The sequence below is a fragment of the Hydra viridissima genome, unplaced genomic scaffold, assembly GCF_058129835.1.
Source record: "Hydra viridissima isolate aposymbiotic clone 2 unplaced genomic scaffold, HvirCarnegie_v1 scaffold_7, whole genome shotgun sequence".
Lineage (NCBI taxonomy): Eukaryota > Metazoa > Cnidaria > Hydrozoa > Anthoathecata > Hydridae > Hydra > Hydra viridissima.
The window spans coordinates 5551967-5568943 of NW_028324306.1; the positions used below are offsets into that span (position 1 = coordinate 5551967).

The 16977-nt window shown below is 28.6% G+C and overlaps 1 protein-coding gene across 1 annotated transcript; it reads left to right on the top strand.

Annotated features, from left to right (window-relative positions):
- The first annotated feature begins 12468 nt into the window (after positions 1 to 12468).
- LOC149885806 (uncharacterized) lies at positions 12469 to 16307 on the top strand. The gene is made up of 4 exons (XM_090093693.1): positions 12469 to 14629; positions 14768 to 14986; positions 15108 to 15329; positions 15523 to 16307. Exons 1-4 carry the CDS (start codon positions 14582 to 14584, stop codon positions 15565 to 15567), a joined length of 534 nt encoding a protein of 177 aa, XP_089949819.1. The 5' UTR covers positions 12469 to 14581; the 3' UTR covers positions 15568 to 16307.
- The last annotated feature ends 670 nt before the right edge of the window (positions 16308 to 16977 follow it).

Below are 16977 nucleotides of genomic sequence, written 5' to 3' on the forward strand. Positions count from 1 at the left end.
ACAACAAAAAAGAATGACAATCAAATATTCTTTACAATATATATATTTTTTAATACTATTTAAGGAAAAAAAAATTTATTTCAATAGTGTATCTTTAATATTCTAGAAATATCTTTGGGCAAACTACAACTACATGTTTACGTCATTTTATTATTTGTCAATTAGAGCTTGACATGTCGAATTCCGGACAAACTTTTGGCGAGTTGTGAAAAAAAAAATTTATTGTGAGCGAAAACGTAATTCTAAATTACTTTTCTTGCTTCAATTGTCCTTTTTCTATCAAAGCACCCAAGTCGAACAATGCGCCAGACAACTCAAAAAAAGAAAAGAAATCAACTCACTGAGTTTGAAAAGGGCCAAATTGTGACATGGCATGAAAGTGGATACACTGACCATGAAATTGGAAAAAAATTGAATCGATGGTGTACTACAATTCGAAGATTTTTGTTCAAGTATTATTTCACGGGAATTTTTAAACGCAAAGTAGGGAGCGGAAGAAGGCGTAAAACAGCTGCCAGAGAGGACAAATTAATTATAAGAGAGGTTCGAAAGAATAGAAAGATAACAGCGGCTGAAATATAGAGAAATTTTAAACTGGATGTTGACGAACGGACGGTTCTTCGAAAGATCCATTTTATTGGGAAATTTAAATCTTACTGGAGCTGTAAAAAACCATTTATTTCTGAAAGTAACCCGAAAAAAAGACTTCAATGGGCAAAGCAATATCAGAATTGGACAATCGAACAATGGAAAAAGGTTTTATGGAGTGATGAGTCACCATTTTGTTTGCGCTTCAGTGGACGGTCGCGTGTTTGGCGGTTACATAATGAACGTTACGATCCATTAGTAACACAGCCAACAGTAAAGCACGATAAAAAAGTGAATGTATGGGGATGTTTTACTTCATCGGGTGTTGGTTGTTTGTATAAAATTCCTGGTATTATGGACAGTAAAATGTACAAACAAATCTTAATTCATCAACTGATACCTAGTGCAAATGAGCTTTTTAAAGATAAAAGTTGGGTCTTTCAGCAAGATAATGACCCGAAACATACGGCAAACAATGTGAAAAATTATTTGAAGAACAAAAAAATAGTGGTTCTTTCTTGGGCAGCTCAAAGTCCTGATCTGAACCCTATCGAGAATCTCTGGAGTATATTGGATCATGGAATCAAGACAAGAGCTCCAAAAAATGAAGAAGAGTTGTTTCAAATTCTTCAAAATCAATGGAAGAACATTTCTGGGGAACTCTTACAATCACTTGATGAGAGTATGCCTCGTCGGTGCAAGGCAGTGATCAAAAGCCGTGGCTTCACCACAAAGTATTAGTTTGGTCTATTTCGTTATTTCAATAAAAATTCTCAAATTTTCGTCATTTTTTTCTGATCTACGAATCAATGCCCCAAATAAAATTTTTTTTTTTTTTTTTTCTATATCAGTTGTAGAAATTTAGTTGAGTTCTCTTGCACGTCTATCTAAGCTTTTTTTTTGTCGGACACTGTACAAAACTTATAAAAAAGTTTTTACAAGAAGTATTAAAAATTATTTTCATTAAAATGTCACCGCTAAACTTTGCTGATAGATTAGGCTCTGAAATATTTTCCAAATTTATTACAAATATAATTATTAAGTTTGCATGGAACTTCTTTATGTTGTAATCCTACTGGTTCAACAGAATTTTCCCATAAAACTAATAGTAGAGAAGTACATTCTTTTAATTATGCTAAACTTTTGTTTTTGAATAAAGTTTGCTATTTTTCTACTACAAATAATTTTTTAACTATATTTAAATGAATGAAGTTAATTCATTCTCTCCATCTCTCATCATCAAAGATTTACCAATAAATTTTAATCGCTAAATTTTTTAAGTATTCTATTTATCTCAATTTACTTTCCTAAATGTGAATGAAATAATATTCATAAATGAAGATTCAAATTTAAATATCATTCCACGCTGTTTTATATCTAATGAACAGTCCCCATAATACCAGGTCCTTGTTGATTCACTTGTAAAGTTGCTATTAAATGAAATCTAATAAACTTTAATGATCTTAAAGGGAAATTTGCAGTCTATAATTAAATGTTTATCTAGATAATAGAAATAATAGAAATATTTTTAAAGAGACTGACATAAATATATTTAGACATTGAGATTTTATTTTCGACACAATTCGAAATTAACATTTAATGAAGATTAATTTGATTTTAATCTTTATTTTATCATGATTTTCTGAACATTAAATCCATACTTCAAAACAATGAGATTGAAATATTAATGGATATTATATGTTTTTATGACAAAAATTGGAGAATTTTTAGAATACCGTCAGAGATTCTATATTTTTTATATTTAACTTTAAAATAGTTGCATTGGTGTGTCTCATGAGCTAATGGAGGGTTTAACATATCTAAATGAAGATTTATAGATAAATATTTTGAATATATTTTTATTTAAAAAATATATTTGCGCCAGAAATCAATAGAAAAGATTGTAACAACAGAAAAGCATTGCTAAGTTGGAAAAGAGATCATTAAAACGATCAAAAGATTTTACAAATGATATCTTTGAAAAAGAGTAACGTAATATTATTAAGCTAAATAATAGTTGTAATTGTATAAATATGAAAGGACTACCAGCTATATATAAAGTAGGTTCATATCGATGTGTTTCATTCTGAAATGAAGAAGATAAAACAATTTGATAGAAACTTCTTGCAAAGTTTGTAGAGATAAAAGCGATATTGATAAATAATGTATAAAAGAGATGGATAGAAATAAAGTATATAATGGAAGTTGTATCAAGTCTTATAAAAATCTTCTTTGCTGTTTACATTGTCAAAGAATAACTGATATTGGCGAAGTTCATAATAATCGAAGATCTTAGAAGTATATTTGCGCCAAAAATTTGAATTATGTTCGAAAAAGGTAGGTAAGATAATAAGAAATGGAAGATTATAGAAGAGTATTGTTCATGCATATCATTCTAATTCAAAAAATATATTAATAAAAATGAAAAAGAATTTAATAAAGAATTAGAAAAGTTAGACATTGAAGACCGTATTTAAAAGAATTTATTAAATATCTTACCGAGTCCAACAAAGAATTTATTGAATCTATGACAGAAATAAAAAAAATCTCTCGAAAATAGATTAAATTGGAAAAGATATCAAAAGAAAAGTTTCCATTAATTACATTTAATTGATGAGATAAATTTTGTTAATGAAAAGGTTGAATATAATATAAGGTGTTGCATTTATGATCTGTATTATCAAAGAGTAACAAATATTGTAGAAGCTGATAAGAAAAGATAGTGCAATTGTTTGTGCTCCGCATAATGAAGCGCTTATTTAGTATTTTTATTGTAAAAATTTTATATTATTTTAAAATGAAAAATACCAATTAAAAAAATAAAAGATGCTGTGAAATCAAATTGAATTGTGAGTAGGGGAGACCGAGGCTAGTTGGCTGTAGGGGTAAGTTAACACACTGCGTTTAACTACGGAATTTTCCACCAGAAATTTCCGAAATTCACATGGAACTCTCTCTCTTAATTAATTCATCTTTCAGTGTTGTATTAGAGATATAAGCGAATGCACATAGAAGTTATAGCGATTTTAGTGTTTTTTTTACTAATTTCGTAATTTTTGTAACTATATTACTTTTTCAATTTTAAAAAGCAAAAGCATTAGCTACAAGTAAACTCGAATAGATGTAGGTGTTGTATGATTTACTCTAACCAGTCACGTTTTGTGTTTCTCAATATTTCACGTTTTTGGGGATTTGTAAGCCATTTTGTGAGCAAAAAGCTAGTTGGTACCATGTGCAAACTTACAACTTTTCGCATTAGCCGTAAATTCACTTAAGTTATATAACACTTCAGATCTACAGACATGCCAAATTGTAAAAAAAAAGTAGATAGGCCTGTAAATTCTAAAAATGTTACAAAAAATGTTGTTGATGCTATTTTTATAGAGGGAAAGTCTAGTCGATTGACTTAAGGGCAATAAAAGTTTATGTCAAAAAATATTGTTGGATAAAAATTATCAAGAGTTTTCATAAAAAAGACCTACACCCTGAGAGTGTAGGCAACTTACCCCAGCAAGTTCATCCAGAAATGCACAGAGCTCAAATACTTAAACTGTAGCCAACTAGTCCCGGTCTCCCCTATTTGTATAAATTTAAAAAATAGACCAAAATCCATATAAAAATAAAAATGTACTTGCCTCAAAACTGTTTACAACTGAAAAAGATTATAAAGGTATTTGAGAGAGGCAAATGAGTTACTGTTAAAATGAGCATAAGTCAAGTAGCTTTTATGACTGAAATTGAAGGTGGAATTTATCTTAAAAAGAGTAGCAGTATTTGTGATAGAAAAGGTTTATACTTAGCTATATGCTGAATCTAGAATTGGACGTGAATTATGTGGACTATATAGTTATAGGATACGGTTTACTACAAGGACCAAATTGCCCTTTTAGCTAAATAAATTTATTTGGAAATGATACTTTGAGAAAAAATTTCTTTAACAGAAAGAAATGCTTGTTCATAAATTTATTTATCCTTAAGAAGTAAAAACAATACAACAACCAAAAACTGTGTTTTGAAAGATTGAAACCAGATTGTAGAAAAAAGCTGCTTTAAAGACATCATTTTTATGAAGACGAAATTTATGCTCAAGAAATCTTTGCAATGCCTGGTGGTACAACTAAAGTTATATCATTATGTTCTGTTGTATCTATATTCTGAGAAATGTTGATTATTTCTTGACTTTAAAAAATGAAAGTTTAGTTGAAAGCGTTGATGGTGTTATCATTAGCATTCAAAACAATTCTGATATGGATGAAGTAATTGAAAAGGTTGATGCAATTTGAATTATTTGGAGGGATAAATTTTTTATTTTATTTATATAAATGGAATTGAAATAAGTAACAAAATTTCATCTAGCATTAGCTCTGAAAGAGCCATGGAGCAAAGCTCTACCCTTTGTTTCTCAACAAGCATTAAAAATTATCATTTTATTGGATCTTGATACAGATTTCAAGATTAATGAAATTCAACGTTTACTAGAATCTGAACAAGTCATTAAGCAAAAGTTGAGTGAAAAATATCATATAATTTCAAATGGAATTAGTAATACCCCAGCAAGCACACAACGTTTTAACAACATTGAAATAACGTTGATCAACGTCAATTAGCAAAGTATAGACAAATGAGGGAAGAGATAAGGCAAATCAATTGTAAAATAATTGATGAAAAAATGTCACTTGTTGATAAAGTTAGAGAACAAGCAACCAGTGAATAGAAAAGAGTCTTGGATAATGTTTAGATAAAAGTACTATAAAAATTTTATAATTTTATCTCATTTAACAAGAATTTTTTATTTCATTTAACATGAAGTGTGTTTTATTATCTTTAGTAAAAAGAACGTCTATACTAAAGATTGACAATGTTGAAAAAAGAGATCATTTAGTCTCAAAATACCTCTGAGTAAAATAATAAGATGCAATAGGTATGTTTATGTATGGGTCAACAGAATGCTTTAGATTTTTTCACCAAACAATATAAATCAATCATTGATAGTTAGAGTCAATTGATTGATCAGATCCCAAATCCTGCTATCTTTGATAAAAAGAACTTGACAAACATTTGCATCATAATTAATCCTTAAGATATCCTGCTGTTGACTATGATGTTAATTTTACACAGAGAAGAATTTGACGTGCTATTAAGACTCTGTTTTTATTAGCTCAAAGTTTCAATCAGATTAAAAATTTAAAATATGAATTAGCTTGTATCTAACCTAAACATAACACCATCTGATTTTAAAACAATTTTCCCTATTTTTGTTCTTGATGTATATAATCAAATTGACATTTATATTTAAATCTGCTTTTTCCTAAATCTCCTAGAAAATATTTGTTAAAAATAGTTGAAAATTGATTGTTAGAAAAGCAAATATCATGAGATCTATGAATGTAATTCGTAATTATAAATATGAAGTATATACCGAAGAAGTAAATAAATTGGCTTTGAGTACTGATAATGATAAAGGGATATTTTTATATGATGGCATATATATATTGGCATAAGGGTATTTTAAAATTTAAAAAAAAAACTTTATATAAAGAACGTATTGTATGAAATGCAAATAAGAAAAAGAACATGATGGTGAATAAGTCACCCTTTCTAAAAATGGTCGTAATGGAAACAAGAAAGATATCAATTATGTGAGGCTACAAAACTCAATTTACTAAAAGAGTGGATAATCCAAAAAAAAAGGGTGGATGAACATTACACTCTATTATTAACTAGCTACCGCTTTAGATCAATTTACCTATCCATAAAGGAGCAAATCTATAGAGTTGACAAAACTGTATATCATCATGATGTACACTATATATTGAACAAGAGTAGATTAAACTTTCAATAACGTATGGGACAAACTAATGTTTAAAAAAATGGATAGTGTTAACAATCTTGCGCTTAGAGAATCATTGGGGAAATCTATTATTGAAAAGATTGTTAGAGCAAAGATGAAATTTGGAATGGAATTTAATATCTGATTATTTAAAAACACCAAAAAATGCCAAAAACATGTACATCTTTTGTGCATAATCTTTCTCAATTCGCTGATGAACTGCATAGATAACTGAAGAGAAGATTTGCTAAAAAAAAGTTGTTATCATTATTATAGATGAAATATAGACTGCTGATCTTATTGATATGCAAGCATTTTCCAAAATTAATGAAGGTGTAAAATACTTTTTAAAAGTTATAAGTATTTTTTCCAAATATGATTGGTTGATTCCTCTATAACATTAAACTGGTTTTAAACTTTAGTAAACAAATTTAAAACTTTATTTAATGAAAATAAGCCGAATTTAAATTTGAGTTGATAAAGTTAAAGAAATTTGTAATAAAGTGAATAATACTCTACAGAAAATGAAGAAAAAATAGAAATAAGTTACTGGCAATTCAACTCATGCATATATAAAGGTTTTTGGTGATCTAGTCAAAGAATACAATAATACTATTCATTCTTCAATAAAGATGAAGCTAGCTTAAAGAAGATTGAAAATATGGTGTGGAGAAATCTATATCCAGAAAAATTTGAAATACCAGAACCAAAACCAAATTCAAACTTTTTATATAGAGATAAAGTAAGAATAAGCAAGAAAAAGTCCTTCTTCGAAAAGGGTTGCACAGCTAGATGAACTGAAGAAGTTTTCACAGTACCTTAAGAAAACTTCCCCGGGGCCCGAAATTTCTCTCGACTGCTATGCATACCCAGCAAGCACACAACGTTGAAACAACGTTGAAATAACGTTGATCAACGTTGATCAACTTTATTTCAACGTTGTTTCAACGTTGTGTGCTTGCTGGGTATAAGCCAACGTCTAGCATGAATTTGCCAAGACCACTCACTCAAAGTCAATTAAATGACTTGACCAGAGATCTGGGTCTTTCTAAAGAGAATGCACAACTTCTTGGTTCCCGTCTTAGTGAGAGCGATCTCCTCTCCAAGGAAACTACCTTCTATTGGTATAAAAACAGAGAAAAAAAGTTTCGAAAGTTCTTTGAAGTTGATTCTTCTTGCTCGTTGGCATATTGCAATGATGTAAAAGGCTTAATAGAGGCACTTAGCGTTCCTTACCAACCAAAAGAAAGGAGGCTCTTTATTGGTTCCTCTAGCAGAAGCCTAAAGGTACTCCTACACATTGGCAATAAAATGGCATCTGTACCTATTGGGATATTTGGACATAAACATGTTAGCTGACTATTGCAATGTATTACATTAATAGGATGAAAATGAGAGTTTTCTTGAAAATTATGTTTTTCTCAAAAAGACTAGGTGTGCTATATTTCAATAACCTGAGCTGATTAAGCAAAATGAATGTCATATTCGGGTTTAGAAGGCCAATTTCATTAGGAATTACCTAAGAAACCCCCCAGGAACAGAAATTTTTTTTCAAACGCAGCCCTGTGGAATTAAAACAGCACCAATCGAAATGAAGTTGATGGACTTGTGATTTTTGGAGTTTCAATGGTTTGAAAAAATGCCTAATAGTCAGAGTTTTAGATTTTTATCTTGTTCACTTTCGATAGAATTACATAAGTGCAGAAATGATCATAGCTTTTATACCGTCAAAAAATGGAATTGTGCTGTTTAAGATTGTTAACAATTTTTGGTATCCAAATATATGGATTGCAATACAAACAAAAGTTTGTGTTGCAATCAAATATTTGGATACAAATCTTGCATTTTATGTTGTTTTTTAAAGGTCAATACAACGAGGGAGTTATTGTATCCCTGGTTACAGCAGAAAAAAAAGATTTAATGCTAATTAGATCATCACAAAGCAGAGCACCATTTAAGAAGTTCAATTTTTTTTTGATAAAGTGTCAAAAATAAGCTTCTATTAAAGTTATATAAAAGGTTTTATTATTAAATAATAAAACCTTTTTTTGAACCAATTTTTTTTTGATAAAGTGTCAAAAATAAGCTTCTATTAAAGTTATATAAAAGGTTTTATTATTTAATAATAATTTAATAAATATATTTAATAATAAAAAAAAATTGAACTTCTTAAATGGTGCTTTGCTCTGCTTTTTTGCTGTTTTAAACAAATTTTGTTTAAAACAGCAAAAAACCAAACGCCAACGCGCAATTAAATTCAATGCTCTTTTACAAGTTAAACCGGTTATTTCTAGTAAAAAAAAAGTTCTGTCAGTTGTTTTAAAAAATAGCGTTTTATTGAATTAATGATAATAAAATATTTCCAGATGCAAAAAAATAAACAAACTGTTTTAAAACAATATTTGACTTGGCAGTATCGTCATTTCATAGCCGATATGAACAATGTAAATGCATCATAGCACATTTTGGTTTTTAAGCAAACTTCAAGAGTTAAAAAAAAAAAGTTTATCAAATTTTAGTATAAATCTCAATGAGCATAAAGCTTCTCAAGGATTTACTTACGTTAACAGTAGTAATGTTTGTAAAACTCCTATGCTAATAAAAGAAAATAAGTTTTTTAAGAATAACCTCACATCAAAGATTTAGTTTAAAGAAAATAACCCTATTTCCTAACAATAAATTACTCAGTTCTTAAAAGGTATAAAACTGTCCTTAATGAAATTCAAAAAACTGGTGTATTTATTTGATAATTGTATTACCAATATGTATGGTAAATAATAAAGCACCATAATATATCTCAATGGCGTTTCGATGTAGGCTTGAGAGGGGATACATGCCCCCCCCCCCCCCATTCAAAGGCTATAGTACTCCTTTAAGGAGCTAAATTACAGTTTTTCCAGTTTCTTTCTTTACTGTAAAAATGCTACGTGAATTGGTCAAGAACTAAATTAACAAAAATGACATAAATAAATCTGCATGATTAATAAGAATACTGAGTCTAGCATTCTTGTATGAAAAACCAATATTATTTTATAACATCATCCATCAAGAAATTATAGAACAAATATGAAAAATAAATATGTAATTCGAATCCTCTATCAATCCAAAGTCCTCAAAGTAAACATATAAACTGTCACACGAGCGATATTTTAAACACTCTTTTTTCTTTGTTTTTTTGTTTTTTATTTATTCAGGTTTTTGCTTCTATGGTTTCTTTAACAACGAGCATCTTCTAAATTTACTTAAGAATGTGAGCAACAAAAACTTCCGAAATTTTTATTAAGGGAAAAACTTTTTTTTTTGCCATTACGAAAGAAAACTTTTTAATTTCTTTTCACAAAAAAATTTGTACCAACTAAGTTTGAGATAAAAAGTTGTATTTAATAGCATAATCCTTATTTTTAATATTTTCCATGCAGCAGCTTGAAATTGATTCGATTAGTTTATTAACTTTCTCTAAAGTATACTCTTCTTGTGTATACTTAAGCCGAACGAAAAATAAAATTTGTTTAAAAATAACTTGCGAATTCATTTACATTATGAAATCGAGGTTTACTTCCCTGAGAAATAATTTTCTCACGAAAAATAATTTTATCGAATACGAGATTTTGTTATGAGCAGTATTTCTATGCAATTACAATTGATTTGTGTACCAATATGATATTAGAGAAAGATTTCCATGGAGCGAAATATTTCGCGCAACGCGATTTTTTTCGTCGCGAATGTTTCTGAGCATGCGCACAAAAATATTTTTCATCGCCAGACGATTTTTTTACTTTTCGCAAAAAAGTTGGATAGATTTCAACTTTAATTGTTGCGAATTTATTCCCTTAAATAAGGAACCAATCAGATCCTTTAAAATATGCAAACTCAGCAATCTTGTTGAAAAACACACACATCGAAATTGTTGAAAATAAAATAAATTTAAAAATGGCCGACAACAACCTGTTAATAAAGTGGTTGAGAGACAGAGATGTCTCTCAGACGGGCTGTGATAGATAAAAACAGATAAAAGATAAAAACACTTCTTTTCAATATGAAATACGGTGAACAAGAAGAAATTTAGATTAATATATTCATATGTATATATATGAATATATATTAAAACTTTTAGGTTTATATGCTCCATGAAATACTTCTTTAGATGAACTGATCTTTTTAGATTGAAATGAAAATTATTGTTTTAAAATTAAAAATTTAAAGCTATTTTTGAAGTGTGATACAGTAGTTAATATATGATTAAAAGCATATGTGCCAACTGTTAAAAGTTAATCTTGCAAATGAATTCCACCGATTCAACTGTTACTTATAAATCAAATGTATAATATTTGTCTTTAAATAATATTAGCTTTAAAAGTGTCATAATATTTCGCTTTAAAATTGTTAGAAATTACCCTGAAACTATATGGTTTATTATTATGTTTTTTGTCACCTTTAATAGTAAGTTTTGAAGTTTATTTCCATAAATTTATGAAGATGCTTTTTATCTCATGACTTCTTTTTTATTTCCTCATGCTTTATTTTTATGTGTAAAGTTATGCAAATATAAATGCATTACACAAATAAACATTTGAATCTAAACGACTTTGTTTTTTATTAAGAGTAACAATATTTTTAGTTTAACTTCAGAAACTTTACAGAAGTAATAATATACAGTTTTTGCTCACTTTTAAATTGAGACAGGAACTGATTCGTTGACATTTTTCTTTTTTTCATAAGAAAATTATGCAAAGCTACAACCGCTTGAGTAATTAAAATAACTTTATCGAGATTAGCAATAATTGGCTTGCGAAATATACGAAAGCGTGTTGTTGCAATACCAAATGTATTTTCTATAAACCTTCTGACTCTTGAAAGTCTGTAATTAAATATTCTTTGATCTAAAGGAATATTTTTATTACGATACGGTTTCATTATGTGTTTTTTTAAACCAAAAGCATCATCAGCATCTAAAACACATGGTAATATTTTTTCAAAAAAACCAATATTTTTGGGATCAGGAAAATTTAATTTATTATTTTCAATTGCATAACCAAGACTGCAGTTAAAACAAATACCATCGCTCTGTCTTCCCGAGTCACCAATGTCTAGCATAGCGAATTCGTATTTAGCATTACAAACTGCTAGAAGGACAATGCTATGCGTTTTTTATAATTAAAATATTTTGACCCTCCATTATGGGGAGCTTGTATAATAATGTGCTTGCCATCTATTACACCTATAGCATGCGGAAAATCCCAAATATTTTCAAATTCTTTTGCAATTGACTTCCATTCACGTTTTTCTGATTGGACGTGTAGAAAATTCCTCTCTTTCAATGAATTCAAAATGGCTGCACACGTTTCACTAATAATTCTACTAATAGTGGAAACACTGTTTCTGTAACTTGCAGCAATAGTACACTGAGCATCTCCTGTTACAAGGAATCTAAGTGTTACGGCCAACCTCTCACGTGGACTAACAGGATCTCTCATTATAGCTCTTTGTTTCACAATGATAAGCGCAACAAACGCAAGCAACTCTTCTTAAGTTGTTGGAGACATACGAAAATGCTTAATAAAGTATTTTTGGTCGTGCAAACGTAAAACTTGAACTAATAAATGAAACTCTCCTTTCTGTAGGAGTTCGGCATAAATTTTCCTTACCCAAAATCGTTTCTTTAATTTTTCTCGTTTCATTTGCAGTTTCTTTAAAATAATTATTTTTCTACTAATCAATAACAACCTTTTTCTTATTAATGACATGTTTTCAAGCAAAAAAAAGCGTGCCAACTTGATGGTGGAAATAAAAATTCTGATTCGGCGAAAAACGAGCCGCGAAAAAATTCGTTTCGCACGAAATAATTCGCTCCGTGGAAATCCGTCTTTAGGTTGTGTTTGTTTTTGTTTTTTTGAACTGCAAATATCCCATAATGCAATTAATTTTAGGAAATAACCTTTGAGAAAACCTTCGTTTTCGCTTCGCTTTTAGTTAAAACCTTCGTTTTCGCTTCGCTTTTAGTTTTTTCACCTTCAAATGTTTGAGAACTTCTCGAAGACCAACCACAAACCGTCTTTTTTGTTTAAACTGAGAAAAAAAGAAATCCGCCTTTAAGTTGTATTTTTTTTTTTTTTTTTTAAACTGATATCCCATAATGCATTATTATCGTTTCAATGAGTTTGAATTTTAGGAAATAACCTTGGTGAAAACCATCTGGGAAAAATAAGGTTAAAAAGAAATCCAATGGAATTTATTTTACAAAATTTTTAAATAACTATGTAGATCTATAAAATATTTGTATTCTGATGTATCTATAACGAATCATTAGCTTTTATGAAGAATATCTATTTCGATTTAGTTTTATTATATAAAAAAATACTTCCTTTAGAAGTATTAAGTTTATAGATAACTGTCCCTTAAAGTATTTTGTACACAAAACTATACAATATTTTTATACACAAACATAATTTTGAAAATGTCACCTAATACAATTACTTCATAAGATCTTATGTTAAATTTTGTTGTTTTGATTACTCTGACTGTGAACAATCAAATAAATTTACAGTGAGCTCCTATTGTTAAATTGTTGAAAGGAGAGCTTGCTCAATTTCTGTTGCTTATTGAAATTCTTGTCAATTTTTATGTATTATAGTACAAGACAGAAAATGTTTGACATTAACTGATAAATATTAGAACTACGTGTCCATGTTTTGAAATAAAAAATCTTAAAATGCATTTTTTGACAAGAAATAACAATTATTTTTTCTTATTATTCTTATTATTATTCTTATTAACTTATTATTTCTTTCAAGAACAAACAATTTTTTTTATTGATTCATTTTGAAATATTTAAGACATTTTCAAAAATATCTTTAAACTTAGATTTTTTCAGATTTTTAAATTACAAATTTTTTTCAATAATATTTTTGAAAATTATTTTAACATGGAATAAATGTATTTGCATTTTGGATAAATTACCACAGATAATAAAATTCATAACTTTTTAATTTTGCAATACATGTTTTTTTCTTTACTTATGAACTCTGCAGTACATGTTTTTCAGGGTATTTCATTGTGTATTGTTTTCCAGTAAGAAGAAGTTATTTTTTAGAACAAAACTTGGAATTGATTTGCGTTACAAAAATGCTAAGACCAAAAGAAATTATTTAGAAACATTTTAAGTCGCCAATGGTTCTACTTAGCTTTCAAAATAGAAACTATTCCAGAAGCCATATTCTAATATAAATAGAAATACTTCTGGCATGCTATTCTATTTGTATTTTAAAAAGAATCTTTCAAAGTCAAGCCAATAAAAGGAGCTTCTTTTTTGACCTCAAATTCATCTAAATCTTCAATCTAAGCTGAATGGGACTCCTAAGAAGAAATGCCTTGAACATCAAAGATGGAAATGAAACCATCCACTCTTAGTGGAAAAACCATGAGGACAAATGTATTAAAAAAGGAGATAGCTGTGCATTCCTGCTTCTTCAAGCACTGAGAGAGCTTTTTCACCTGGTGTCAGCATTGTGTCTTTTAAGAAAACAAATACTTAAAAGAAAAAATGCTCCAAATGGGAAATGTTGACAAACTTTTATTTGTTCAACAAAATTTTCACAAATTGATGATTCACCATTTGAAACTTGTTTCAAATAACAAGTTTGACTCTGCTCCGCAACCTGATAATGAAATGCTAATTTCCGGACAACCACAATATCCAATAACCAGCTAACACCTAAAGCCACATATTTTCATTCTTTTTTTTTGTGTGTGTGTGTCATTCTTTGTCTTTTGGTGTATTTTTTAATTTTAAGTAAAAATCACCAACAAAAAGTTGAAGCTTAAACATGAAGAATTTTAGATGTTTGATAAATATATTTTGAAATAAACTTGTAATTTTTACCCAAAGTCATATTTTTCACTTTAGATTATGAAATCTTTTTCATTATGCTTTAATCCAATCTTGGTATTTCTTCATGGTATTGTATTTTCTTTAGACATTCAAAAATCAATACAAGAATGAAAAAGTCTTGACATTGGTCTTGAAATGATTTTTTTCCAAACACTGATGCTTAAATACAATGTAAATGTTACATAGAAATACTAGCTTTTTTTGAAATTACAATATTTTTTAATATTTTCAGAATTAAACATCAATAGATAACAGTTAATGGAAAATAAAAATTCATGGAAAACAAAGCATGCACTTGTGGCCTTTCATCCACTGTTCAAGAGGTTTGTGCTAACCAAAATTATTTTGCTACATACTATTTTGATCAATATTTTACTTAAGATTTTTTTATGTGAATTTAGCCAAAGTATATAATCTGGTGCAGAATTTAAAAATTTATGTTAATTTAATTAATTTGTTAGTTGGTAAGAGTTAACCACCAGTGGCAAAAAGATTATAAAAAGGTTGCTTCAGCTCTTGATGAATGTAAAAACAAGTTATTGAATGTTGAAAAGGAAAAAATTATACTTGAATCAAAAGGAAAAATTGAATCTCCGCCTTTTAAACCTATACCACCAAGTCCTGTAAATACCAGGAATGACTCTGCGTCCATTGAAGACATTGAGGCATTAAAGCAACAAGTTAGTTTATCCTTGTATTTTTCACTTTTAATAAAACCAAACTGTAGAAATATTTTTAAGTACATTAATCATTGGGTATCATAGTTCACAATGAAATATTTACAATCTGTGTAATTTTAAGGTGATGACTTATAAAGAAGATTTCATGATGACTAACAGAGAACTTCAAAGAACTCGCAGTGAATTAAAAGAAACTAAAGCTGAGTTAGAAAGGCAAAAAGATAATACAAAAAAAATCTTGTCTGAAAACCATGATCTCACAGAAAATTTTTACCGTATTGAAAGAGAGAAACAGCATATCCTTAATGAATTGCAGCGTTTAACTAATATGAGCTCATTTCAGGTAATAATAAGAGTTTTCTGTCATGAATTTACTACTGGTTAAACAGTTAATTTTTGAAATTTCTATATTGAAGAATAAATGTTTAATTGATCAAGTTCTGTGTTAAATGTTAATTTTTAACACACAATTTGTTAGAACACTGTTAAGGAAGTCTGAACTGTTTGAAATACATCTGTTAACTAAACTTGTTTAGTTTCAAGATCAAACCCAATTTAAAGGTTATGTGGAACGTGATTGATGTCATAATGAATTATACTCTGAACTTTCTTATTATATCACAGTTAAATTTTTTTTATCAGTTTAATAAATTTGATAGAATACAACAGCGGAAATTCAGAAATTACGATGTAGTTAAATTTAGGAACCAAAAAACTAAATTTTTTCTTCTTTTCGAGAGACATGGTTCTAATCATCTTTTCTTTTTTTTTTTTCTTGTTTTATTTTCATGAGGTGGTAATAAAAGTGTAATTTTAAGATTAAATGTTTACTTTGTTATAAGCGTTTTAATTGTTTATTTAAAAAATTTTGTAACACTTCTTATTGTGTCTTGTTTTACCTAGCATTACCTTATATTAACTACTTATATAACTTATTAAGTTGCACGCACAGATACTATTGTAAGCTGTTGATTTCTATTTTGTTTGTTATTACGATAAATTCTGTTTTTACTGCTCATACAAAACAGTTAATAATGCTGACTTTTCTTGTTATATGCTTACAATTGCATTTATTTTTAAACTTAAATTTTATAGAAAAACTAAAATGATTAGATAAGTGCTTGCAAGATTATTTTTTGCAGTAATAAGGTGCATCAATTTTCTTTTCTAATTTCGATTCTCAAAGAGGTTTTTCTTAGAGTAGGAAGGAAAGTCTTGACTAGATTCGGCGCCAACCACTATTTTAGACTTAGTGACAGTATTTTGTTGTTTACAAGTTTGCTGACCACGTTTTAGAAAATGAAATTGTTTACGTACTGTTCTTGTAGTCTTTTTTGTTCAGAATACCCAAATAATGTTAAATCTGGTGAAATTCTGGCACCTGAATTATTGGTTATGGCATTATAAATAATTTTCCTTTTAAAAAAGAATACAGATTTTGCGTAATGCAATGACAGTAGGTAAAAATAAAAACAATACGCGCCACATTTGATGTGCTTATCTAAAGATATATTTCTGTAGGTTGCTAGGTCTCTTGTGGCAAAATAGGATAATGCCAGCTTTTTTTATAAAAACATCCATCCAAGTGCAGCTCTTGTAGGAGTTTAGTCACTTGCCAATATTTTTTGATAGATGATTTTTTGGAGAAATTGCCTAAAGACTTTTATCGCTGTTGATTGTGATTGCGTCAATTTAAGGTAAAACTCATTGTCGCGAAAGAGATTTTTTTTAAAAAAAATTTCTAAGGCAGCCGGACTGTTGCATAAACGCAAGCAATTTGGCTTGTATTCCGTTCATAATACATTTTAATAGACTTCTCTTCTTTTTGAAATTGATACTTGAAACATATAGATGCACTGTTTCTGAAAACAGTCAAACTTCCAAAGGGCTTGCTTCTGTGAAACTCAGTCATGATGGATGAATATTCTTGTTTTTCTTTTTACATTTGTTTTTCGTAATACATGTATAAGTTTCCCAAATATAAATGTTTC

What these genes read in the sequence shown, in the direction of transcription:
- LOC149885806 (XM_090093693.1), top strand. Translation starts at nt 14,582, where the DNA reads ATGGAAAACAAAGCATGCACTTGTGGCCTTTCATCCACTGTTCAAGAG. An exon ending in TTGAGGCATTAAAGCAACAA is followed by an intron (nt 14,987 to 15,107) that starts GTTAGTTTATCC and finishes TGTAATTTTAAG; the next exon opens with GTGATGACTTATAAAGAAGA. An exon ending in CTAATATGAGCTCATTTCAG is followed by an intron (nt 15,330 to 15,522) that starts GTAATAATAAGA and finishes AAACTTGTTTAG; the next exon opens with TTTCAAGATCAAACCCAATT.